Genomic DNA, 27,814 nt, shown 5'->3' with positions numbered 1-27,814 from the left:
TGTTAATTTATGTTGGGTTGTATCATAAAGCTAAGAATTTACATCTCATCTGTTTTCTTTGTTGATTTATATTGCAGGTTTTTTTTAAACAACGGTTTAGAGTTCCACTACAACCTACGTCATTCGATAATCCTTATAAGGCCACATTGATAATATTCCCTTTTCATGCTTGTACATCATGTACATCTTCACCTTTCCTAACTTTTGACTCAGAATGTCAAGATGACTGGTTGTTTTTTTGCTAGCTTATTGTGCAGTGGCAAATATTTCATGCATATTTAGGACAAGTGTTTGGATCAAGGTTTAATCCAGAATAGTCTTCTTGATTGTAAATGAATCATAGATTTTGTATGCCCTTACCTTTGATAGTCCTTGTGTCCTTTTAGTTTTCATTTCCACAATTTTACTTAAGTTTGCCTATGCAAATTTTAATGTTTGTTTGAAGTTCAAATTTTTATCTTCCAGCGAACCAGCTATGAGGCCTAAACAAATTGTTGCGAGGGTTTTTTAATATCCAGAGAGTGTTGGTCAACCTAGGCCTACATAAGACATTGTAGTGTATTCATATTTGTATTTATACATCCTACACAAAAAGGGGGTAATAATGTATAAACTAAATAATTATCAAGCAGTGACAATTATCCTATTCAATTATCTTAATTCTACTTTTTTTCTCCCAGTTTAACAATGTTTTTTTTTTGCTTCAGCTGTTTATTTTCATAATAATCTTTAATATTGGGGATGCTTAAACTGAAGCATGTTTGAAAATCAGATGGTTTCAGGACTAAATTATTGTTTGCATGTTGGTCATGGTATAATGAATCTGTGCTTTTGGTTGTTGACTAAAAGATAATGATTAAAACTGGGAAAGTTTCTGGTTTCCTAAATTAAAGCATTAGAAAATTTAATGATACTGTTATGTGTCTGAAAGTTAACAGTTGGGGCTACATGAAATAGGAGAGTTTCTGGTTTTCTAACATGTAATGGTACATTGTATATGTCTGAAATCCTATATGTTACCAGAATTTTGTTTCAGTTCTAGAATATTTTTTACTTTCTTAAGAAATGTTTTGACATTGGAGACCATCAGTTTTTATCAAAGTTTCATTTGGCCGTTGTGATATGCAGACATCAAGATGTTCTTCGGTTTTCGTGTTGTTTTGTTGTTGTCTCTTTGACATAAACCCTACATTTACTTTAATGTGGTACCCAACACTTTGACTAAAATTAATTTGGCTCGTTTAATTTTCTTTAAATTTTGACAAAGTATTTACTTTGAGCCTTTGACAAAAATATAAAAATTTCAAAAAATTTGAACCAACCGTTTTATCAGAAAAATTACACTGGTTATATAGCAGTTTGATGAACACTTATTTTGATCATTGAGAAGCTTGATACTCCCTTAACAACACAACGTAATCAAAACGTTGAGCTGATTTTACAGAGTTATCTCCCTGTAGTGTTAGGCACCACCTTAATTATTATACATAATGATCTGAGTATCCCATTCCCATTTTCTTTCTCATGTTTCTTTTTCCCCCTCATTAAGCCAAATTTCCAGAGGGCAGTTATACTGCATTTACATTTGCTATTTGTTAGTTTGTCCGTAATTTTGCTACATGTTTTCTGACTTTTGTATGAAGAAATGATCTGATATTTGTTCTCAAAATTTATTGCTATGAGTTAAACATGTACAGTATTTGCAGGACAGTTACTTCCTTCTTTGTAAAAAATACTTTGAATACTGACACGTATTATTGACATTCTCATCACATATTTGTTAAATTAAGTTGGTTGGTTTGATATTTGATGAATCATGCTGTGGGACTTTAATTTGATGAGTTGTCCTTTGAAAGCAAATTTCATATCTGCAAATAGAAGGTTTCAGTGGCGGATCCAGGGAGGGGGGGGTCTGGGGGTTGAAACCCCCTTTTTTGGACGATCAATGCATTTGAATGGGAGCATATAGTTAGAACCCCCCCCCCTTTTACTCTGGGTTTGAAACCACCACCCCTTTTTAAATGGCTGGATCTGCCACTGGGTTTGTTGTTATACAACTTGACACCATCAACTTTTGAGTGTTGGAAATTTCTTTTGTAACAGAAGAATGGACGTCATTACTTGTGTCTTCCATTCATTAGTCAGTGATTTAAAAACCAGTGATGGAGAGAGTCTAAAAAAACTTTAAATGTAGCATTTGCCATATTTGTTTTTGTATTTTTTTTTAACAATTATATTTTTAATTGAATATCCTCCCATTTTTATTTTTTTTTGCAGAGGAAATGTTTTAATGCACCACTACACCAGCAAGCCTTAGATGATGTGAAGTCAATTGTTAAAAGAAATATAACTGATGGGGTCAAAGAGAATGCCTTAACGCTTAAAGGTTTGTTGTTATATTCTGGTATCACACCACCAATTCAATTAATCATTGTTAATATGAATAAAAACATTGGTATAAGTTCCAATTAATCTCCATCAAAGTAAAAAATGAAAAAACAAAAAAAAAAGGCTGAAAAGTTTTGTTCATTTTAACTTAATTATTTATAGAAAGTTGAAGCTGGAACAATATGGCAGCAACTCAAAGACAAGAAACAAAACAAGATCTTCAGGTTTTTTTTAAGTCTCATCAATATGAAAATGAGAATGGAAACTTGGAATGTGTCAAAGAAGCAATAACCAAACCAAATAGCAGAAAGGCCACCACTGCTCTTCAACACAGGGCGAAAATCCCACACCTTGAGATTGATTTCTATATATATTATTTCAAGATTGTATTGTTTTAAAGATATGATATTTGATAACAATATAAAAAAGAAGATGTGGTATGATTGTGAATAAGACAGCTCTCCAAGAGACTAAATGACACAGAAATTAACACCTATAGGTCACTGTATGGTCTTCAACAATGAGCAAATCCCATACGGAATAGTCATATATAAAGGATTAAATCACAAATGTAAAACAATTTAAATGAAAAAAACTAACAAAATTGTCTTTTATTTCAGGGTTTTTATTTCTACACACGTTATTTATACAACGAGGTCGACATGAGACAACATGGACAGTTATGAGGGCTTTTGGTTACGACGATCGATTGCAGCTCACACGAGATTTTTTATACCCAAAGTAAATTTTATTTTATACTTTAGCGAAAAAATTATCTTGATTTTGATTTATATTATTTATAAAGATATATATGATTAGGAAAGTTGGATTGAAATTCTTCATTTGATCGTATTGTTGATACCACCACAATCTTAATCAATTACAAAATGTAGGAAGTTCAGAAATATGTATTCATTTTTATGGAGCCTGCAACTTTTGTTGCAAAAGTTAGATATAGTAATCCTACATTCCTGTCGTAAGCAGGGTCAACAAATATTCACTCTGTGGTTAAAGTTTTTATACGACCGCAAATTTTGAAAAAAATTTCGTCGTATATTGCTATCACGTTGGCGTCTGCGTCGTCGTCGTCGTCGTCGTCGTCGTCCGGCGTCCGAATACTTTTAGTTTTCGCACTCTAACTTTAGTAAAAGTGAATAGAAATCTATGAAATTTTAACACAAGGTTTATGACCATAAAAGGAAGGTTGGTATTGATTTTGGGAGTTTTGGTCCCAACATTTTAGGAATAAGGGGCCAAAAAGGGCCCAAATAAGCATTTTCTTGGTTTTCGCACCATAACTTTAGTTTAAGTTAATAGAAATCTATGAAATTTTGACACAAGGTTTATGACCACAAAAGAAAGATTGGGATTGATTTTGGGAGTTTTGGTTTCAATAGTTTAGGAATAAGGGGCCAATAAAGGGCCCAAATAAGCATTTTTCTTGGTTTTTGCACAATAACCTTAGGTTAAGTAAATGGAAATCTATGAAATTTAAACACAATGTTTATGACCACAAAAGGAAGGTTGGTATTTATTTTGGGAGTTTAGGACCCAACAGATTAGGAATTAGGGGCCAAAAAGGGACCCAAATAAGCATTTTTCTTGGTTTTCGCACTATAATGTTAGTATAAGTAAATACAAATCTATGAAATTTAAACACAAGGCTTATGACCATAAAAGGAAGGTTGGTATTGATTTTGGGAGTTTTGGTCCCAACAGTTTAGGAAAAAGGGGCCCAAAGGGTCCAAAATTAAACTTTGTTTGATTTCATCAAAATTGAATAATTGGGGTTCTTTGATATGCCGAATCTAACTGTATATGTAGATTCTCAACTTTTGGTCCCGTTTTCAAATTGGTCTACATTAAGGTCCAAAGGGTCCAAAATTAAACTTAGTTTGATTTTGACAAAAAATGAATCGGTTGGGTTCTTTGATATGTTGAATCTAAAAATGTACTTAGATTCTTGATTATTGAAGTTTTTTTGGTCCAGTTTTCAAATTGGTCTACATTAAGGTCCAAAGGGTCCAAAATTAAACTTTGTTTGATTTCATCAAAAATTGAATCCTTGGGGTTCTTTGATATGCCAAATCTAACTGTGTATGTAGATTCTTCATTTTTGGTCCTGTTTTCAAATTTCAAATTCTACATTAAAGTCCAAAGGGTCCAAAATTAAACTAAGTTTGATTTTAACAAAAATTGAATTCTTGGGCCTCTTTGATATGCTGAATCTAAACATGTACTTAGATTTTTGATTATGGGCCCAGTTTTCAAGTTGGTCCAAATCAGGATCTAAAATTATTATATTAAGTATTGTGCAATAGCAAGTCTTTTCAATTGCACAGTATTGTGCAATGGCAAGAAATATCTAATTGCACAATATTGTGAAATAGCAAATTTTTTTTTAATTAGAGTTATCTTTCTTTGTCCAGAATAGTAAGCAAGAAATATCCTATTTGTGCAATAGCAAGAATTTTTTTTAATTGGAGTTATCTTTCTTTGTCCAGAATCAACTTAAATCTTTGTTATATACAATATACAATGTATATACACTTTTTACTACCAACTGATAAATTTAAATAATCTTTACCATTCAGTGATAACAAGCAGTTTTTTTTACATCTTAATATTTTATGATGTATTTAAATGAGTAGTTATTGTTGCAAACTCCATTAGAAATTTGAATTGATATCAGTTTTGAAAAAGGGAAACGGGGATGTGAAAAAAAAGGGGGGGGGGTTAAATTTTTCTCATTTCAGATTTCATAAATAAAAAGAAAATTTCTTCAAACATTTTTTTGAGAGGATTAATATTCAACAGCATAGTGATTTGCTCAAAGGCAAAAAAAACCTTTTAAGTTCATTAGACCACATTCATTCTGTGTCAGAAACCTATGCTGTGTCAACTATTTAATTTTAGATTTAAAAAGTTTGAAGAAGAAATCTTTAATTGATTTGTAAAATCTTGGCATTTGTTTTGTGTAAAAAAAAACCATGTAATGTCAAAAATTTGATCACAATCCAAATTCAGAGCTGTATCATGCTTGAATGTTTTGTCCATACTTGCCCCAACTGTTCAGGGTTCGACCTCTGTGGTCGTATAAAGCTGCGCCCTGCGGAGCACCTGGTTGAAATTTTCTTAAAGTATTCCAGAATTCTACCAAACTTGGGCAGAAGCTTGTTTATGATCATAAGATAGTAACCATATGCAAATTTTGTAAAAAAAAATTAAAAAATCCTGTAAATCCATATTTTTTTTATAAATGGACTTCATTTTTCTGTCAGTTGGATAAAAGCTTCTTATAATCAAAAGATGGTATCTAAAGGAAAAATTTTAATATTGTTTCCCCATTTATGTTGAGCCTGCCACTAACAGCAAAAATAGGGGAAACACTGGGTTCCACAGGACCCTTATAATATTTTTTAACTACTAACAATTATTACCGAACTGAAAAGTGTTAATGCACACAAAGATTACTACAAATAAAATCACCAACATTTCAGTTACAGGAATTGTTGACTTATTTGATTAAAATATTTGATAAAAATATGTGACAAAATAATTTTGATCTAGTTGATTTAATCTCAGTTTGTTACCCTTTTAATTTACTTTTAATAATTGACTGAAATACATCATATTTGTTTAATTACATGAAATTACAAAAAAAGTACCAGTTTTCATAAGAAGATTATATTTACACTTTTTTTAATTATCTAATACATTCAAACAGTTCAATTTTTTAAAGTTTCTCTTTTGTTACAGAATAATGGTGGGATCTGGTTCCACAACAGAGTTAACGTTACAAGGGATACAGTTTCTTAAAATGGTTTTTAACAAATATGATGAAGTAAGTATTTAGGTAATATTACCTGTAAGAAAATAACCGTTACATTTTCATACTATTTTTGACACACGAAAAAGACAAGAGATGAAGGAAAATTATAATGTAAATTCCCTTGATCATCAGAACAACTGCTGTAACTATATAGGTTTCAATAATTCATAATTTAATGTGAGTTATCTACCATGGAAAGCAGGTTGGATGTGACACAGGTTGACTATTCTTATTTGAAGAAGTCAAACCAAATTGAAACTTGTGGTATGAGCAAGTCTGAAAAATGGTCCTTACTATAGCTATAGATAGTAGTCATGAACAAAATACAAGGCTTAAAATCTTCAAAATGTTTTAGAAATAATTACATCTTAAGTCTGACCAACTTTATCTAAAGTCTTGCAGTCAGTATAATAATTTGTACAGTTCCTCAATTATCATCATCACCATCATTGTCGTCATTGTCTGTTGACATTGAATTTAATTAGCCTAAAAAAGTACCTTATCATACCTCCTCCTTATTGACCTTAGCTGAACTTTGTATAATCTTTTACTAATATTCTTGTTATTTTCAGGATAGTGATGGATGCCTGTCACCACCAGAATTACAGAACTTATTTAGTACTTGTCCTGTGATGCCGTGGGGACAAGATGTTAATAATACAGTCTGTACAAATCCTAATGGTTGGATAACTTCGCAAGGTTATCTGGCTCAATGGGCGTAAGTTAAAAAAATATTTTCATGAAGAATTATTTTCAGTGAATACCTAATGTATAATTTCTGTGCAAACTCTATATGCTATTTTAATCCATAAAGTATAATTTGCAGTGAATACCTTATGTATAATTTCTGTGCAAACTCTATATGCTATTTTAATCCATAAAGTATAATTTTCAGTAAATACCTAATGTATAATTTCTGTACAAACTTTAAATTTTATATAACATCACAAGGCTATCATGATCAGTGGGAGTATTTTGAGGCTAGTGACACTTCTTAACTTGTACCTGAAGCAATCAATTTTTATACATTTCAGACTGACCACGCTCCTAGATGTACCCAGAACTATAGAATTTTTAGCATATTTAGGTTATCAGTATTTACATGACAGCCAGGTTTCGGCTATTCAAGGTTAGTGAAAATAAAAATATTATGTGATCAAATATTCAAAATTGTAATGCTGACATCAGAGATCATGCATGTGTCAATTACACGTGAAATACAAAGCTGTTATCTTCATTTGCGATTGAAAGAAAATTGCAACTAAATCATACACTTCTTGAATCAGTCACACACTGCCCACCTAAAGGAAGTGCACCTTCCATAGAAAAAATGCTGAAAGTGGCATTGAACATCAATGATCAATCAACAAATTGAAAGACAAATAACATGCATGTTTGACCAGGGTAATTTCTATTTGCATGTTGTTTGGAAATGTGAATATAATACCTGACCAGTGCCTGTCACGGTCAAAAAGATTAATTGCAAAAATACCAAACTCTGGAAAGTACCTAAGCAAATGCCACTTAGTTTTGTCTTCTCAAATACATACATGTACATCAATATACACATAAATGAATATTTTATCTGTCTAATATTAACTAAGTTTAAGTTTTGTAGGATTGAAGGCATAAAACGTATTCAAGAAATTTGATGAAAAAATCAATGGATTTCAATCCAGAAATTATATCAAATTGAGTATGTATTTGAGAAAATATAAAAGACAACAATTTCACTATAATAATTCTGGTTTAGTCTGAATGACAGATAATGTATATTAAAATTAGAAAGCTGCTTGAAATATTTTCATTACATAAATGTTTGTTTTGTTTTATAGTCACTAGAGATAAGAAAATAGATTTAGACAAGAAACATACCTCCAGAAATGTGTTCAGATGTCATGTGCTTGGTGCTAAGTCTGTGGGCAAGGTATGTAATTATAGAGAAAAATATTCAACGAGTGACTGAACAACACATTAATTCACGAATGGGCATAGCGCATGAGTTAATTATCAGTGTTGTTCAGTCACTAGTTGAATATTTTTCGATATTTGAATTCTTTAAGTAGTTATTCTTTTTATTTCATTGCCAAATGGCTTTTTTTAAATAAATTAATGTAAAACATGTAAGGAACTATATCTTTTTTCTACGCATTCACAATTTGTTTTGATCTGCTGTTATCGACGTCTTGACAACGCCTATTGTTGTATGATGTCAGAGAGTGAAATAACAACGTTTATTTCACATGTGAAATTATCGGTTTTCATTTAACTGGGAAATCAGTGTAATTAATTGCAACCAATGTAATAATTTATTATATCGTTATATAAAAACTTGAGTGTTTTTTGTTCAATCTAAAGCATTACAACTAGAATTTAAATAGTAACAAGCAATCAGTATATTATAGCATTGCTGGAATCGTAATAATGTTTGCATTTAAAACCTATGTTTGGATATATGCCTGAGGTGGCCTATAGATACCCATAGGCACCTTTGGTTTGCTATTTTGCTATATAAAATGTCAAACCATAGGTACCCAAACCATAGACCCCCTTTGGCACATATCCAAACACAACCAATATCTATGATGAAAGAGAGTTAGAAAAAAAATAGATTCTCACTATTTAAATGCAACTTGAAGAAACCTCGGCTGATTCATACATTTTTATACGACCGCAAAATTTGAAAATTTTTTCGTCGTATATTGCTATCACGTCGGCGTTGTCGTCGTCGTCGTCGTCGTCCGAATACTTTTAGTTTTCGCACTCTAACTTTAGTAAAAGTGAATGGAAATCTATGAAATTTTAACACAAGGTTTATGACCACAAAAGGAAGGTTGGTATTGATTTTGGGAGTTTTGGTCCCAACATTTTAGGAATTAGGGGCCAAAAAGGGCCCAAATAAGCATTTTCTTGGTTTTCGCACTATAACTTTAGTTTAAGTTAATAGAAATCTATGAAATTTTGACAAGGTTTATGACCACAAAAGAACGGTTGGGATTGATTTTGGGAGTTTTGGTTTCAACAGTTTAGGAATTAGGGGCCAAAAAAGGGCCCAAATAAGCATTATATTCTTGGTTTTCGCACAATAACTTTAGTTTAAGTAAATAGAAATCAATGAAATTTAAACACAATGTTAATGACTACAAAAGGAAGGTTGGTATTGATTTTGGGAGTTTAGGTCCCAACAGTTTAGGAATTAGGGGCCAAAAAGGGACCCAAATAAGCATTTTTCTTGGTTTTCGCACCATAATGTTAGTATAAGTAAATACAAATCTATGAAATTTAAACACAAGGTTTATGACCATAAAAGGAAGGTTGGTATTGATTTTGGGAGTTTTGGTCCAAACAGATAAGGGGCCCAAAGGGTCCAAAATTAAACTTTGTTTGATTTCATCCAAATTGAATAATTGGGGTTCTTTGATATGCCGAATCTAACTGGCATGACTGTGTATGTAGATTCTTAACTTTTGGTCCCGTTTTCAAATTGGTCTACATTAAGGTCCAAAGGGTCCAAAATTAAACTTAGTTTGATTTTGACAAAAAATGAATCAGTTAGGTTCTTTGATATGCTGAATCTAAAAATGTACTTAGATTCTTGATTATTGGCCCAGTTTTCAAGTTGGTCCAAATCGGGGTCCAAAATTAAACTTTGTTTGATTTCATCAAAAATTGAATAAATGGGGTTCTTTGATATACCAAATCTAACTGTGTATGTAGATTCTTCATTTTTGGTCCTGTTTTCAAATTGGTCTACACTAAAGTCCAAAGGATCCAAAATTAAACTTAGTCTGATTTTAACAAAAATTGAAATCTTGGGGTTCTTTGATATGCTGAATCCAAAAATGTACTTAGATTTTTTATTATGGGCCCAGTTTTCAAGTTGGTCCAAATCAGGATCTAAAATTATTATATTAAGTATTGTGCAATAGCAAGTCTTTTCAATTGCACAGTATTGCGCAATGGCAAGAAATATCTAATTGCACAATATTGTGAAATAGCAAATTTTTTTTTAATTAGAGTTATCTTTCTTTGTCCAGAATAGTAAGCAAGAAATATCTAATTGCAAAATATTGTGCAATAGCAAGATTTTTTTTTAATTGGAGTTATCTTTCTTTGTCCAGAATCAACTTAAATCTTTGTTATATACAATATACAATGTATATTCACTTTTTACTACCAACTGATAAATTAAAATAATCTTTACCATTCAGTGATAACAAGCAGTTTTTTTACATCTTAATATTTTATGATGTATTTAAATGAGTAGTTATTGTTGCAAACTCCATTAGAAATTTTAATTGAGATTAGTTTTGGAATAAGGGAAAGGGGGATGTGATTAAAAAAATTGGGTTCAATTTTTCTCATTTTAAATTTCATAAATAAAAAAGAAAATTTCTTCAAACATTTTTTTGAGAGGATTAATATTCAACAGCATAGTGAATTGCTCTAAGAGAAAACAAAAATTTTAAGTTCATTAGAACACATTCATTCTGTGTCAGAAACCTATGCTGTGTCAACTATTTAATCACAATCCAAATTTAGAGCTGAATCCAGCTTGAATGTCGTGTCCATACTTGCCCCAACCGTTCAGGGTTCAACCTCTGCGGTCGTATAAAGCTACGCCCTGCGGAGCATCTGGTTAAATCAGTTGCACAAATTCAGAGCTAGTGTACACAATCTGAGACCATCCTTCATGGAATTGATGTCTTGAAATAAAGCAAAAAATATGTTTCTGGCTGAAAGCTTTTTCTGTTATGGTAGAACTTATCAAGAATTATCAAGCTGTAAAAATCAGTTAATAAATGTGATCTTTTTGGTTTTAATATCAGATTGTCTTTCTTTTTTAGCTCACCTGGCCCGAAGGGCCAAGTGAGCTATTCCCATCACTTTGCGTCCGGCGTCCGGCGTCGTCGTCCGGCGTCCGTCGTCGTCCGTCGTCGTTAACTTTTACAAAAATCTTCTCCTCTGAAACTACTGGGCCAAATCAAACCAAACTTGGCCACAATCATCATTGGGGTATCTAGTTTAAAAAATGTGTGGCGTGACCCGGTCAACCAACCAAGATGGCCGCCACGGCTAAAAATAGAACATAGGGGTAAAATGCAGTTTTTGGCTTATAACTCAAAAACCAAAGCATTTAGAGCAAATCTGACATGGGGTAAAAATGTTTATCAGGTCAAGATCTATCTGCCCTGAAATTTTCAGATGAATCGGTCAATCGGTTGTTGGGTTGCTGCCCTTGAATTGGTAATTTTGAGGAAATTTTGCTGTTTTTGGTTATTATCTTGAATATTATTATAGATAGAGATAAACTGTAAACAGCAATAATGTTCAGCAAAGTAAGATCTACAAATAAGTCAACATGACCAAAATGGTCAGTTGACCCGTTTAGGAGTTATTGCCCTTTATAGTCAATTTTTAACCATTTTTCGTTAATTAAAGTAATCTTTTACAAAAATCTTCTCCTCTGAAACTACTGGGCCAAATTAATCCAAACTTGGCCACAATCATCTTTGGGGTATCTAGTTTAGAAAATGTGTGGCGTGACCTGGTCAACCAACCAAGATGGCCGCACCGCTAAAAATAGAACATAGGGGTAAAATGCAGTTTTTGGCTTATAACTCAAAAACCAAAGCATTTTGAGGAAATCTGACATGGTATAAAAATGTTTATCAGGTCAAGATCTATCTGCCCTGAAATTTTCAGATGAATCGGTCAATCGGTTGTTGGGTTGCTGCCCCTGAATTGGTAATTTTGAGGAAATTTTGCTGTTTTTGGTTATTATCTTGAATATTATTATAGATAGAGATAAATTGTAAACAGCAATAATGTTCAGCAAAGTAAGATCTACAAATAAGTCAACATGACCAAAATGGTCAGTTGACCCCTTTAGGAGTTATTGCCCTTTATAGTCAATCTTTAACCATTTTTCATAAATCTAAGTAATCTTTTACAAAATCTCCACTGAAACTACTAGGCCACAATCATCTTTGGGGTATCTAGTTTGAAAAATGTGTCCGATGACCTGGCCATTCAACCAAGATGGCCGCCACGGCTAAAAATAGAACATAGGGGTAAAATGCAGTTTTTGGCTTATAACTATGAATTCAAAGCATCTAGAGCAAATCTGACAAGAAGTTAAATTGTTAATCAAGTCAATATCTATCTGCCCTGAATTTTTCAGATGAATTGGACAACTGGTTGTTGGGTTGCTGCCCTCCAATTGGTAATTTTTAAAGAAATTTTGCCGTTTTTGGTTATCTTGAATACTATTATAGATAGCGATAAACTGTAAACAGCAATAATGTTCAGCAAAGTAAGATCTACAAATAAGTCAACATGACCTAAATGGTCAATTGACCCCTTAAGGAGTTATTGCCCTTTATAGTCAATTTTTAACAATTTTCATTAATTTGGTAAATATATGTAAATTTTTACCAAATATAGTTCTCTGTTACTAATGGGCAAAGTTCATTATAGATATAATTGTAAGAAGCAAAATTGTTCAGTAAAGTAAGAACTTCAAACACATCACCATCACCAAAATACAATTTTGTCATGAATCCATTTGTGTCCTTTGTTTAATATGCACATAGACCAAGGTGAGCGACACAGGCTCTTTAGAGCCTCTAGTTTGTAAATCTTAGTAATCTTTTAGAAAAATCTTCTCCTCTGAAACTACTGGGCCAAATTTAACCAAACTTAGCCATAATCATCATTGGGGTATCTAGTTAAAAAGATGTGTCTGGTAACTCGGCCAACAAACCAAGGCCGCCATGGCTAAAAATAGAACATGGGGGTACAATGCAGTTTTTGGCTTATAACTCAAAAACCAAAGCATTAAGAGCAAATCTGATAGGAAGTAAAATTGTTGATCAGGTCACGATCTATCTGCCCTGGAATTTTCAGATGAATCGGATAATTGGTTGTTAGGTTGCTGCCCCTGAACTGGTAATTTTGAGGAAATTTTGCTGTTTTTTTGTTATTATCTTGAATATTATTATAGATAGAGATATACTGTAAACAGCAATAATGTACAGCAAAGTAAGAACTAAAAATAAGTCAGTATGACCAAAATAGTCAATTGACCCCCTAAGGAGTTATTGCCCTTCATAGTCAATTTTTAACAAATTTCTTAAAATTTGAAGATTTTCAATAACATTTTCCACAGAAAGTACTGTTATAGATAGAGATAATTGTAAGCAGCAAGAATGTTTAGTAAAGTAAGATCTACAAACACATCTCCATCACCAAAACACAATTTTGTCATGAATCCATCTGTGTCCATTGTTTAATATTCACATAGACCAAGGTGAGCGACACAGGCTCTTTAGAGCCTCTAGTTTATAGTAAATCTGTATTTTGGGTTGCATTATTTCTAAAAGTCATTTCAAAACAGTTGCCTTTAAGATTATTAGAATTTTCACAATGTTTTCAAATTATACATATTGATATCATTATTTTATAGTATTATGTTATATATATGACATTTTTTCGATACACAAATATGCATTAGAACTATTATTTTTGAATATTTGTTTCAGACCTCGTTATTACAAGGTCATTTAGGACGGAATCTCCGATATTTAGCAACGTTAGAGAAGGAACATTTATCTACTTTTACAATCAATACTGTACAGGTCTATGGTCAAGAAAAATATTTAATGGTAAGTCAAAAGTTTTGATTAATTAAGGTATCGATAACAGTATTTATGAAGAATATCTATAATGTAGAACTTTTTGTATGAAGAAGATTTTTTATGCCCCACCTACGATAGTAGAGGGGCATTATGTTTTCTGTCTGTGCGTCTGTCAGTCCTGCTTCAGGTTTAAGTTTTTGATCAAGGTAGTTTTTAATAAAGTTGAAGTCCAATCAACTTGAAACATGTTCCTTTTGATATGATCTTTTTAATTTCAATGCCAAATTAGAGTTTTTACCCCAATTCACGGTCCATTGAACATAGAAAATGATAGTGCAAGTGGGGCATCCGTGTACTGGGGAGACATTCTTGTTTATTTCAAATTATGGGCCCAAAGGACATAAACATTACAACATCAATGATTTTCACAATACTCTACAAACAATGAGATAAAAAACAAAATAAAGAACAATCCAAATGAAAACAAGTTGAGTTCTTAAAGTAATATACATGATATGTATACTATCAAATATATCTGAACAATAGACTCAGAACTTTACTTTGGTCCTTATTAATTACATTCTCAGCACCCACATTGATTATGTTTGGACCAATCAGGGTATATATCCAATAAAATAACATTTCTGAATCTACTTATTATCTTACTTGTCATTTGGCATATTAAGCTACAATATCTTCTCTATGCTTTAAAAAAATAATTGGAAAACAGTTTCTTCCAAGTTCATGCTTAACACCAATAAAAGTTTAAAGATTTCACATACTTTCATTTTATATTTATATTCAAAATAATAGTGAATGTTATATATTTGATAAAAAAAAATCCCTACTTTCATATAATTTGGCCACCATTATTCCCTCATAACATTCAACTTTTTCTAAGTTTTACTTGACTTTCCATCATCAATAAAAAGCAGATAGACTGTTGCATATACATGTATGTACATGTATTTCATTATTTTGATTGTTTTTATTTGCAGTTACATGAAGTAGATGTTGTTGTTAGTGATATGTTAAACCCGACAGAGATGAACTGTGATGTAGCTTGTTTATTATATGATGTGACCAACCCTCGGTCGTTTGAATTCTGTGCTAAAATGTATCTGGTATGATTATTTATTATTCAAATTCTTTTCCATTTTTAGCTCACCTGACCTGAAAGGTCAAGTGAGCTTTTCTCATCACTTGGCGTCCGTCGTCCGTCGTCCTGCGTCCGTCGTCTGTCGTCCGTCGTCCGTAAACTTTTACAAAAATCTTCTCCTTTGAAACTACTGGGCCAAATTCTACCAAACTTGGCCACAATCATCCTTGGGGTATCTAGTTTAAAAAATGTGTGGCGTGACCCGTCAAACCAACCAAGATGGCCGCCATGGCTAAAAATAGAACATAGGGGTAAAATGCAGTTTTTGGCTTATAACTCAAAAACCAAAGCATTTAGAGCAAATCTGACATGGGGTAAAATTGTTTATCAGGTCAAGATCTATCTGCCCTGAAATTTTCAGATGAATCTGACAACCGGTTGTTGGGTTGCTGCCCCTGAATTGGTAATTTTAGGGCAATTTTGCTGTTTTTGGTTATTATCTTGAATATTATTATAGATAGAGATAAACTGTAAACAGCAATAATGTTCAGCAAGGTAAGACCTACAAATAAGTCAACATGACCAAAATTGTCAGTTGACCCCTTAAGGAGTTATTGCCCTTTATAGTAAATTTTTAACAACTTTTCGTCATTTTTAACAACTTTTCTAAAAATCTTCTTCTCCAAAACTACTTTGCCAAATTTAACCAATCTTGGCCACAATTATCATTGTGGTTTATAGTTTAAAAAATGTGTCCGATGACCCAGCCTACTAAACAAAATGGCCGACATGGCTAAAATTAGAACATAGTGGTAAAATGCAGTTTTTGCTTTATATCTTTGAAACTAAGACATTTAGGGCAAATATTTCAACATTTAAATGTCCATCAGAATAAGATATATCCCCTCACAAATTTTGAGTTGAATCGGACAACCGGTTGTTGGGTTGCTGCCCTAAAATTTGTGATTTTAAGGATATTTTGCAGTTTTTGGTTATTATCTTGAATACTATTATAGATAGAGATAAACTGTAAACAGCAATAATGTTCAGCAAATTAAGATCTACAAATAAGTCAGCATGATCAAAATTGTTAGAGGACCCCTTAAGGAGTTATTGCCCTTTATAGTCAATATTGAACAACTTTTCGTCATTTTTGTAACTTGTATAAAAATCTTTTCTAAAACGACTTGTCCAAATTTAACCAAACTTCGCTACAATCATAATACATTGTACTAGGGTATCTATTTAAAAAAAAAGGGTCTAATGACCCCGCCTACCAACGAAGATGGCCGACATCAGTAAACACATTAACAGGTGAGCGACACAGGCTCTTGAGAGCCTCTAGTTTATATGATGTCACCAATTTTCAGTCTTATGAAGATATTATTTTTTCTTCTTGGACTCATTATATATCAGTTGCTACCATTTGCCTGAATGTATTTATAAGTTTAAGGGAGATAATTTGAACATCCTTTCAATTTTAATGCCTCTTTTATCGAAAAGTTAGCATAAATCTTGAAGAGATTACCAAACTGTTTTGCATCTAACTTTTAAGTATACATGTAGATTGATGTGGAATTTGAAATTTTAGTCATGATTACAAAATGCATACACTATAGGACATATATCAGTATTACAGCATAGATCTTTACTACTATCTCAACATGATTATTCTCCACATTATGTAAATTGATATATTGTCTGCCTCATTCTTTTTTATAGTGCATTGTGTGAAAGTCATGGATAAGATTCATACAAACAAGATATCAAACCATTGGCAATATAAATAGTATTGACTGTTTCTATAGATATAGGAATATGTGGTGTGAGTGCAAATGAAACAACTCTCCATCCAAATAACAATTTATAAAAGTAAACCATTATAGTTCTCTCACAGGCAAACAACCAAATATCCTATGCATATATGAGGATGACAAATAAAATTGAGAATGGAAATGGGGAATATGTCAAAGAGACAACAACCCGACCATGGAGCATACAACAGCCTACGGTCACCAATGAGTCTTTAACGCAGCAAAAAAAATCCTGCATCTGGAGATGGTTCTCAGTTAACCCCTAAATAAAATTGTGTACTAATTCAGTTAAAATTGACCTTTAGAACTTACATATTAAAAAAAACAAATCTTACTTTTTGTGTCCATCTAGTACTAAATATAAAGAAGAAGATGTGGTATGAGTGCCAACGAGACAAATCTCCATCCAAGTCACATTGTATAAGAGGTTAACCATTAAAGGTCAAAGTACTGCCTTCAAAACAAAGCCTTGTCTCACAGCAACCAGTTAGCTATAAAGGGCCCGAAAATGACGTAATGCAGTTTAAATAGGAAAGCCTAGTCTTATCTATACAAAAATCCAGAAACACCTATGAACCACACAAGCAAACCACAACCACTGACAATATGATATCATTTTAAAATATTTTATTGATATATTCTGCTGAACATAAAGCAGCTTTTTATCAATCAATCATTTCAATCACAACTCTTGCTTTATATCACAAAACATTTGCTACTCTACAAAAGTATTTTGTGACAAATTTTCAGGATTGTAACAAGTTTTTTTCAAAGTAACTTTTTCTAAAGCTTTGTTAGTTTGTCCATGTTTCAAAATTTCTGTATATCTGTGATGAATATTTTTTATTTTTCAGAAACATTTCATAGACAGTCGTATCCCAGTTTTATTTGTGGCTGGAAAAACGGAATACCCTGCAGTGCGGCAGGACTTTGAAATGACTCCTCCACAATTTTGTCAAAAATTCAAACTTCCGCCCCCTGAAGATTTTGCCTGCTTAGATAAAATTAACAAAGATGTTTATATCAAATTAGCTACAATGGCTGCATATCCGTAAGTAATGGTCTTGTGACATGTACATTTGTACAACTTCAAATTTAAAGTTACTCTTTTCAGTAAATGAATTTGGAAGGCCATCTTGAAATATATTTTCATCATTATTTTTTTTCACAAATATTTAACAGTGTAATAGTCATTATATCAGGAAATTATTAAACAAGTTTATTCAAAATTTGAAGTTTGAAATATTACTGAGAAGAGTAAAGTTACTCATTTAACAGATATTAGACTTAGTCTTAATTGGGTATAATAAAAGTACAATTCTTTTTATATTTAATTCTTATAAACAAGTTTTTTTAGAATTTGTTATTCATGTTTAATGTTGTGTACTAGTCTATTTTATACATGTTTATGTTAAAGGGCTGTTCCATTGAGATGTCTATGGGCGAATAGGCAGGGGATGTTTTATTTTATACATGGGTTGTTAGACATACAGTTGTAGATCCAAATGATCTATGCAAAATTATTCAAAGAAAATATATTTGTTGTAGGAGGGTTTTAGAACTTCTTTCCTTCCCTCCCCAATTTATTCTAATGGAACAGCCCCAACTATGTACGGCTAAATACGGTCAAAAAAATAAATATGTTTTCAGGAATAATCTGTATAGTATTAAAAGCCTTTACAGAGAAATAATAATAGATATATTCTATATTTGAAAAAAAGCTGTTATAAATATCATTTGTAATATCCAGGAGGTTCAGAAATATTCATTTGCTGTTAATTGCATGATTTGCCTGATGAAAACAAACTGTTTTTCTTTTTCTTTTTTTTTTTATGCTTCTCTATATAAATGTCCTTATCCTTCAGAAATCTCAAACGACTCGTGCACATGTTACTGGTTCGGCAGAATCCACTTTGGCTTGAAGAAAAAATCAGGTCTCAAACATTTTATCTATATATCGTAGCCTGCTGCATGTACTCTCCTTGGATATGTTTATAAGTGTGTATATATCATGGTTATTTGTTTCCTGTTTTTCTAGAAAAGAGAGTTGTTTCCCTTGTTTTTTAGGAATTAATTGTTAACAAATTTTGTATTTGACTCCTGAAAATTAATTTTATAATCTAGCCTTATTTTATTGTTTTGTTCAATGTAATATCACATTTAGAATAATTATGAACTTATCTGGGGTAAAGTTCATACCAGTCTAAAACTCTTGCAGAATTACAACTAATGTTCAATTTTTAGATTGCTTCGAAATTATATCCTAATCATTAAAATAGCTTGACCTTGTGACAAAAAAATATTGTATAATGAAAGGGTTAAAGCTGTATTATATTGATCTTTTACAAAATAAAAAAATATATGGGAAAGATAGTTTAAAAGACAGATCATAATTTTTTTAGTATTTAACAAATAAAGGGAAATAACTCCTTTTTTTTTAGAAATTAAAAACTGTCAGGCTGTATGTTGTAGCATGAGGTGTTGTACTGGTCCTTTTTCTGTTCTGTCATTATTTATAGAGCCAAGCTGGATACAAACTAACCAGTAACTAAACTGTATCCTGGAAAAAGAAACTAAACTAATAACAAAATTTATTTTAATGTCAGACTTATATATATTACCAACAGAGCTGGCTAGTGAATTCCTTTTTGCCAGATATGGGGGTGCTTACACCACCAGGGTTGTCAGGTTATGGTAAAGATAGCCTGGCCTTATGGACATTGTACAAAATTGCATGATTCATGCATATTAAAGACACACTGCTGTATATTTAAAACGTTTCCTCTTTTGAATTATCAGTACCTTAAACCTTGCATTGTTAATTGTGTCTCTTACACTTTTTGTTTTTGTCGAGCCTGCAACTTTTGTTGCAGAAAGCTCGACATAGGGATAGTGATCCGGAGGCGGCTACGGCGGCGGCGTTAGCTCACTTCTTAAAAGCTTAATATTTTAGAAGGTGGAAGACCTGGATGCTTCATACTTTGTATATAGATGCGTCATGTTACGAAGTTTCCGTCAGTCACATGTCCAATGTCCTTGACCTCATTTTCATGGTTCAGTGACCACTTGAAAAAAAAAGTTCAAATTTTTTGTAATGTTAAATTCTCTCTTATTATAAGTAATAGGATAACTATATTTGATATGTGCGTACCTTGCAAGGTCCTCGTGTCTGTCAGACAGTTTTCACTTGACCTCGACCTCATTTCATGGATCAGTGAACAAGGTTAAGTTTTGGTGGTCAAGTCCATATCTCAGATACTATAAGCAATAGGGCTAGTATATTTGGTGTATGGAAGGACTGTAAGGTGTACATGTCCAACTGGCAAGTGTCATCTGACCTTGACCTCATTTTCATGGTTCAGTGGTCAAAGTTAAGTTTTTGAGTTTTGGTCTTTTTATCTAATGCTATATGCCATAGGTCAACTATATTTGGTGTATGGAAATATTTTATGATCTTTATGTCAGTCGAGCAGGTTTTATTTAACCGTGACCTCATTTTCACGGTTCATTGCACAGTGTTAAGTTTTTGTGTTTTGGTCTATTTTTCTTAAACTATAAGTAATGTGTCAACTATATATGTTGTATAGAAGCATTGTTAGCTGTACCTGTCTGCCTGGCATGGTTCATCTGACCTGGACCTCTTTTTCAAGGTTCATTGGTCTTTGTTTAGTTATCTTGGTTAATGTTAAGTTTATGTGACAGTTGTAATAAAGTTTAGCTTTATACTTAGGGACTATCAACATAATATTAATGATTAGTATAGAAGGCGAGACATTTCAGCGTGTGCACTCTTGTTGGAAAAAGGTTTTAGTATGTTGAAAATCAATAATGATAATTTGGGTCAAATTGGTTATCATGAATTTTAACCCCTTATGCCCCTTTAACCTTGTACATTGCTTAATTAAACCCAAATTAGCTCATTTTGCTTCAAAAATACATGTATAACTTTTTTCATCAAACTAATGAAGTTTATATCGTTTAATCAGTGCCTTAAGGTGGTACCTAACACCACAGGGAGATAACTCTGTAAAATCAGCTAAACGTTTTAATTACGTTGTGTTGTTTAGGGAATATTAAGCTTCTCAATGATCAAAATAAGTGTCTGTCAAACTGCTATATAACCAGTTTAATTTTTCTGATAAAATGGTTGGTTCAAATTTTTGGAATTTTTGATATTTTTGTCAAAGGGTCAAAGAAAATACTTTGTCAAAATTTTATGAAAATTAAACGAGCCAAATTAATTTTAGTGAAAGTGTTGGGTACCACCTTAATCTTTGACTTCATACTTCTTTATTGTTATTATTCCTTTTACTCTGCCATCTATTGGTGTATTTACTTTAAGGCCTTCTATTTAACATAAACATGATAAAACAAGGCTTAAACTTTTCCTAAACTTTTCCTTATTGAACTACAAATTTTGTTCAGAAAAGATAAATGTTGGGTATTAAACAATTTGAATTGCAAAAAAAAATGTCAAAAAATGTCATGATACTAGCTATAGGCTCAGTGAGGTTAAGGTGACAAAGTGTTCATTTTAGACAGGTTACAAATTTTTATGGGGTCAGTTTTAACAGATTTCACTGAATAATGTTAACATTTTATGGAACTACCGAATTTGAAAAATAATTCCAGTCAAGCTTGTATATGAAAGTTATACAGTTGATCAGAGAAATTTAACCTCATGAAGGAGGCGAACATTGATTTGAGGTTCAAAATGCATCAGTATTACTATAAGTTTTTCACTTAAAGATATTTACCACTCCATTTCAAAATGACAAGCGTATTAACAGACTTATAAATTGATAGTATATTAATAAAGGAATTTAAAAAGAAGAGGAACATGATGGGTCAGTGTGCCTGCAATTGAGATTAAGGCATTGAAAATTTGGCGGGAGCGGGAAATGATTTTCTTTAGATTTTTCATACAACTGACATTTCCAGCTTTTTCTTTCAAAAACCATGAAAAAAGTAACAAGAATTTTATAACATATTCAAATATGGCTTTTAAACTATAAGAAAGAAAGTTATGAAAAGAATAAAAGTGCTTAGTGGGCAAGTTTTTTTCTGGGCAATAGATGGATAAGACCAGAGGATTCCAAATATCTGAAACGAAGTCAAAAACAATTAATGAGCAGAATAATAGAATAAACAGAACATAATATTGGGGATTCATTTATTTTGGATGACTACCAAATTTCATTGATTTTAAATTTGCATTTTTGTTGATATTCAATATTGCAGTCGTGTCAAAGTTAGCATGCAAGCCTGAACAGAAGTTGTAATTTTTGTTGCACATTTAGATTTATGGTTCATTTGTACCCAGGAAATGCAATGGTTTAAATTTATAAAAAAGGCTGTACTGAAGTGTGCTGTACTTGAATGCTAAAATATAGATATTCATATAAAATAGCTGCTCATTATTTTACTTGTTTTGTGTGTATTCAGAATTTAATTTTAATATATGGATGTAAATGTAGCATGTTTTTTGTAAAAAGATACAACTTCAATTTTTCTGTAAAACTTTTAAAGTTCAAAAACTCGGAAATTAAGTTTTACCTCCATGTTTAGTGTTACAAAAATTGGTTGTTACAAATTAATTAGTCCTTTTTTTTTGTAACATAGAAAATACACAGGATTGTAGAAAACAGTTAGATTAGTATTAGTGATGGAGCTGTAAAAGTTGAATTTCCTGTCTTGAGATTTTATTGTCATGTAATATTTTGAAAGAGCACTGTTAAGAAATCATGTGGCCAATGTTGCACATTTTTGTAACAAGAATAGATGTTGATAATAAAAAGCAAAACATGTGAAAATGAAGATTTATTTTATTTGTATTCTAGGTACATTAACCATTGTTAACATATCACAGGCCTTAATTGCATTAAATGTCAAAATAATTTTTATCATCTCATGATCTACAATGGAAATTATTTACAAAAGAATATTGATGAAAATAACTTTTTTGGTTGTATTTTGGATTTATTGTCATATAATTCTTTATCTTTTAATCTCATGTTATTAAATTTTTAAAATACAACTTTTTTCTTTTTATTTCAGACATGTGAGGGATGTTGTTTTACAGAACGATAGACTGTTTATGAAAATTGGTGTCGGACTTGCTATGGCGTCAGTTTTTGGTTTTATAGTATACAGAATTACAAAGGCTCTCCGATAACAGCGACTTAGTGCTAGTTCAACAAATTACAGAAAGCATTCAGAAAACAATCATGAGTTCTTGGCACAAGCAATGCAAATGTTGCTTCAAGGACAAAAAAGAAATTCAGAAATTTTTAGAATCTGTTAGTTCTAGAATTATATTAAGATATAATTTTAAGGAAATTTTATGAAAGGGAAGTAAGCATGTGTTAGTAGATATCATCTGTAAAGTTCACTCTTGATGCATTGTTTGAGATTTGCTCAAGAGCTTCTTTTGACTGATGGCTTGAAAATTTGGGTTTTAAAGACTTCTTAAATGTTTGTGGTGTTCATCTATCATTCAAAGCTGTAAAACTTGATATTGGAATATATTTAAGCTTTGTAATGTGATCAGCTTGAACAGAATAAAAAGAATTAACTAATGGTTTGGGTATAAAATATAGGAAGATATATGCCGTTACAACTTAATAACAGCGCCTGATGATAATAAAGCCTGACCAATTTCAGTCCTTTAATGTTCCTTCTTCAGAGGCTGAATGGTTGAATTGTGTTTTTTTATAAAGTTTTTTTGTTGACAGTACACTATTCACTCTAATGGTTTGGGTATATATCATAATTGACATTTTCAAATATTTTTTAAAACACTTCTTGCAATTTCTGAGTGGGATTAAAAATGTTAAATCTTCTCTTTTTACTAATTTTTTTATAGGAGATAGCTAAAAAAAATCCATATAATAGTACTTGTGGGCCTAAAAATCCAAAGATAAATTTTAGTTTAATAGTATAATTGTCTGGATTTTAAATGAAAATGAACCAAAATTTATAGATTTGAAACCGCAATATTTATCAAATGCATTGAAGCCTTTTCTTTTTATTTAACAGTCAATTATGATGCATATATAATTACAAAAAAATTCTATATATATTGTCCAGTTTTTTTTCACCTCATGAACTTTTCTCATTTATATAGAAAATACACCAAATCTCATTATTCTCAAGTAGATTTATTAATGAAGATTATATGTAATAACTTTACCATACAACTGATAGATTTTGTTTTCAATTAAAGGTTTTCATATTATGTATTCTACACACTGCATAAAATCTCATATTTAACTTCCAAAACTCTTACATTGCCTAATGCATTATGTGTATGATTTATGCGTCGAGCACACGTACATTTAATTCCAATAGAATTTGAATCGAAAGTGAATAGAATTCGCTAATCGCGTTCACACACTCTTCTTTTTAAATTCCAAGTATCCAATTCGCATTAGAAATACGCTTTTGTTAATACGAATTAAAAGGTAATGTCGTTTGGACAGTAAAGCGAATTTGACCCGCTTTGCAATTCAAATTAGAATTGACGTTAGGACGTAAAATGTTTCGAATATGAATTAAACTAATTCTAATTATTTAATGCGAATCGAATTTGAATTACGTGTGGACTCAGCATTAAAGGGCATATTGGGTACACATAAATGACCTAACTACATATTAAACATCTAGAAATATACCATGACCATTTTATCTTTCTCATGTTTTTGGGATCAATCCAATGTAAATATTGCGTTATAGTTTCTTCAAAAGAAAATAGAGAATGCATACAAAAAAATTCAAACATTAGTCAAGTGTCATTATTGTATCATTTGTATGTCTTAGCTCTGATTATCAGTTGACATTATGTTTCTAATCATGAAAGATTTCTGTTAACACTTGTTATTGATAATACTATAAAGGTTTTATTGATATTTGTTGGTGTTTATTATAATATTTCAGATTTGTCCATATTTCTTCGAGGTCATTATGATATCAATTTTATTCGAGGCTTAGTTCATAACTAGTTTATCTTAAAACAAAATTACTCGGAAAAAAATCAGGTAGTACAAATGTATAGTTCTCACATCCTTATGAATTTTTGCTTCCATAAGAGATATAACTTGAGCTTGACAGACGGTTCTAAAAGAACCCTTTTTTCAGTAGGAAAGGAATCAATTTGAAATTTAAGTACTGAAATATTTTCTTTTCTAAACAAGAGTGAAATGTATCTGCATACAGAAGGATTTAAAAGTGAAGTATATTTTTAAATAATGAATTTGTGAAAATGTTAGGACTCAAGTTTGACAGAAAACCAGTGCTTGTATAATAGAATATTTCCTGCTTGTCTGGTGATAGATTGATAGAAAATGTGTTTGTTAGCAATATGTTTTTTTTAAAGTTTTTTCTATTTTTAGATATAAGTGGTTCAACATACTGCACCTTATTTAAAATCTAACTCCTTTTTTTTTATTTAATTGTTAAAAATGAAACTTTAAAAAAAACTTTGATTGGACAAAAAAAATCAAAAAAAGAAATCAATGTAAAATTATGCAACAAAGTTTGTGCATGACAATATTTCCTGTGTGCTTTGTAATCTGAAACCCATTGTTTTTCATAGCAATCAGTAGCCACAGATCCTATTGTACATGTTTTATCTGCTGTATAGATTGTCTGCAATAGAGTATGAAATAAGTTCTGATATTGTTAAGATTAACCACAAATTTAGATTATGAATGTATATATTATTAGATGTAGTCAAACTATTTATGTAATTATGTACATTGTTAGTCATATTTGAGTCTGTGTTTTATTATACATGTCTGAAAGATACTGAAAATGAAAATAAAATTTTAAAAGAAACAATATTTTGTTCATTCTGCTTATAGAAAATGACCATACCCTTTCTGCAATAATTGATATTGGCTGTCCTGTTAAAAAAGAATGGCTGTTCTTCTTTTTGTGGTATGGATATGATAATTAAAAAAAAATTGAATATACCAGAATGAGATGGCATCATATGATTGACTGTTTTGTTCTCTTTTTATAAGATACATTGTTCTGTTATTCACCATTATATTAGTTTGTTACTTTATGTATCCTCACAACAAAACATGAAATGATTGGATAAAATGATTAGTATAAAAAAAATAATACAAACAATATACTTGAACTGAATTGTATCTGAAATGAACATAAATATGTGTTAGTCAGGAACCTAATGTTCAGTGTTTGTCATTTGTTGGTGTGGTACCAAGTCAGGAATATGACATTTGTTGTACATTTGTTTTATGTGTTTGAGCTATTGATATTGCCATTTGATTAGGGACTTTCCATTTAGAAGAGTTGAGTTGAGTATATTTGTGATTTTACTTTTCTTTTTTCATACGTTTTTCTCGCTTTTTGTTTTTTTATATTGATTGACCATGTAGTTTTCCCGTTTGAATTGTTATACACTAGTAATTTTAGGGTCTTGTATAGCTTAAAGTTAGGTGTGAGCCAAGACTGCATGTTGAAGAACGTACTTTGACCTATATTTGTTTACTTTTTACGGGTTTCACTAATTAGCGAAGAAGTGTCAAGAAGCGACAAGAAGACTATTTTTTATTAAGATTATTTCTTGCAAATAAATATTAAAAAATATGCATTTATGAAATGGAAATAAAAAAAACATTTATCAACTTTACTTTGAAGAATTTATTGAACCAAAAACATAAAATATCATTTCCTTTCCAATAGTACATTTCATTGTTCTTGATAGGAACAACATTGAATGTGGCTTCACCCTAAGATAATAACAGTACACACAATGTGAAACATCAAATGAGATTAACGAGGAGCGTGTCCCTTGGTTTATTGCTAAAATAACACCCAATTAACACCTTCAACGTTGTACAAGCATCTATACAATTACGCGTGGAAGAATATACAATCACTAAATAGTGAACACCTGTTGAAAACTCTAAATTGTCATTAATTTCCCTTAATCTTCAATTAACATTAAACTATGCATAAACATAATAAATATCATTAAATGAGGCAAAACTCAAAACAAAATGATGAAAAATATTCACATTTTAATTATGTTTTCCTCTTGTTTGATTTCAGTTCTTTGTTTTTTACAATTTGTGTCTGTATTTTCTGGACAAAGATGCACAAATAATGCATTTTGCAAGTTTATTATATATTGAACAAAGAGAGTTTTAAAAAAAAACAAAGTAAAGGATAAATATATTATTGTTCTAAAACACAAGTAGAATTAATATCATAATACAATAGGTTTAACGTAGTACTTGCTGTAATACATAATAAATAATAAAAAATCACAAATAAATGACTTTTTCTATCTATTTATTGATAGAATATTAACTTTCTTGTCCCTAAAATTGTTTCCTTTTGCATGTTCTTTTAATATCTATTTGGATAAGTAATTTTGATAAAAAATAAAATGTTTTCTTGTCGCTAAATAGTGTTCTTGTTTCTTCTTGACGCTTTTTGTCGCTAATTATAGTGAGACCGTGTTTTAAAAATCCGCAAAAATTGAAAAATTTTTGGTTGTTTAGTGGAATCACGTTGGCATCGCCGTCCGTCGTCGTTGTCGTCTGAAGACATTTGGTTTTCGCACTCTAACTTTAGTAAAAGTAAATAGAAATCTATGAAATTTTAACACAAGGTTTATGACCACAAAAGGAAGGTTTGGATTGATTTTTGGAGTTTTGGTCCCAACGAATTAGGGTCCAAAAGGGTCCAAAATGTTTGAGTTCATCAAAAATTGAACTATTGGGGTTCTTTTATATACAGAATCTAACCGTGTATTTAGATTCTTAATTTTTGGTCCCGTTTTCAAATTGGTCTACATTAAGGTCCAAAGGGTCCAAAATTAAACTTAGTTTGATTTTAACAAAAATTGAATTCTTGGGGTTCTTTAATATGCTGAATCTTAACATGTACTTAGTTTTTTTTTATTATGGGCCCCGTTTTCAAGTTGGTCCAAATCGGGGTTCAAAATAAAACTTTGTTTGATTTCAACAAAAATTCAATATATGGGGTTCTTCAATATGCTGAATCT

General features: G+C 31.2%; 1 protein-coding gene across 5 annotated transcripts in view; it reads left to right on the top strand.

The window, feature by feature from the left end:
* Positions 1–25,611, top strand: part of LOC143044522 (mitochondrial Rho GTPase 1-A-like) — a 42,984-nt gene extending 17,373 nt beyond the window's left edge. For 2 of the 5 annotated variants that reach the window (XM_076216579.1, XM_076216578.1), the window contains 11 exons: positions 2,278–2,386; positions 3,009–3,129; positions 6,148–6,232; positions 6,793–6,938; positions 7,255–7,349; positions 8,056–8,147; positions 13,765–13,887; positions 14,859–14,984; positions 17,628–17,824; positions 18,639–18,707; positions 22,831–25,611. In XM_076216579.1, the coding sequence (XP_076072694.1) occupies positions 2,278–2,386; positions 3,009–3,129; positions 6,148–6,232; positions 6,793–6,938; positions 7,255–7,349; positions 8,056–8,147; positions 13,765–13,887; positions 14,859–14,984; positions 17,628–17,824; positions 18,639–18,707; positions 22,831–22,948 (1,281 nt within the window). In that variant the 3' untranslated portion in view covers positions 22,949–25,611. Of the gene's footprint in view, positions 1–2,277; positions 2,387–3,008; positions 3,130–6,147; positions 6,233–6,792; positions 6,939–7,254; positions 7,350–8,055; positions 8,148–13,764; positions 13,888–14,858; positions 14,985–17,627; positions 17,829–18,638; positions 18,708–22,830 lie in introns of those variants that run through there. The other 3 variants (XM_076216580.1, XM_076216581.1, XM_076216582.1) reach the window with 2 other exon arrangements.
* Positions 25,612–27,814: the final 2,203 nt, after the last annotated feature.

The sequence above is a fragment of the Mytilus galloprovincialis genome, chromosome 9, assembly GCF_965363235.1.
Source record: "Mytilus galloprovincialis chromosome 9, xbMytGall1.hap1.1, whole genome shotgun sequence".
In the NCBI taxonomy this organism is placed as follows: domain Eukaryota; kingdom Metazoa; phylum Mollusca; class Bivalvia; order Mytilida; family Mytilidae; genus Mytilus; species Mytilus galloprovincialis.
The sequence above is the reverse complement of the archived record's forward strand: the minus strand, read 5'-3'. Positions and strand labels throughout refer to the sequence as shown.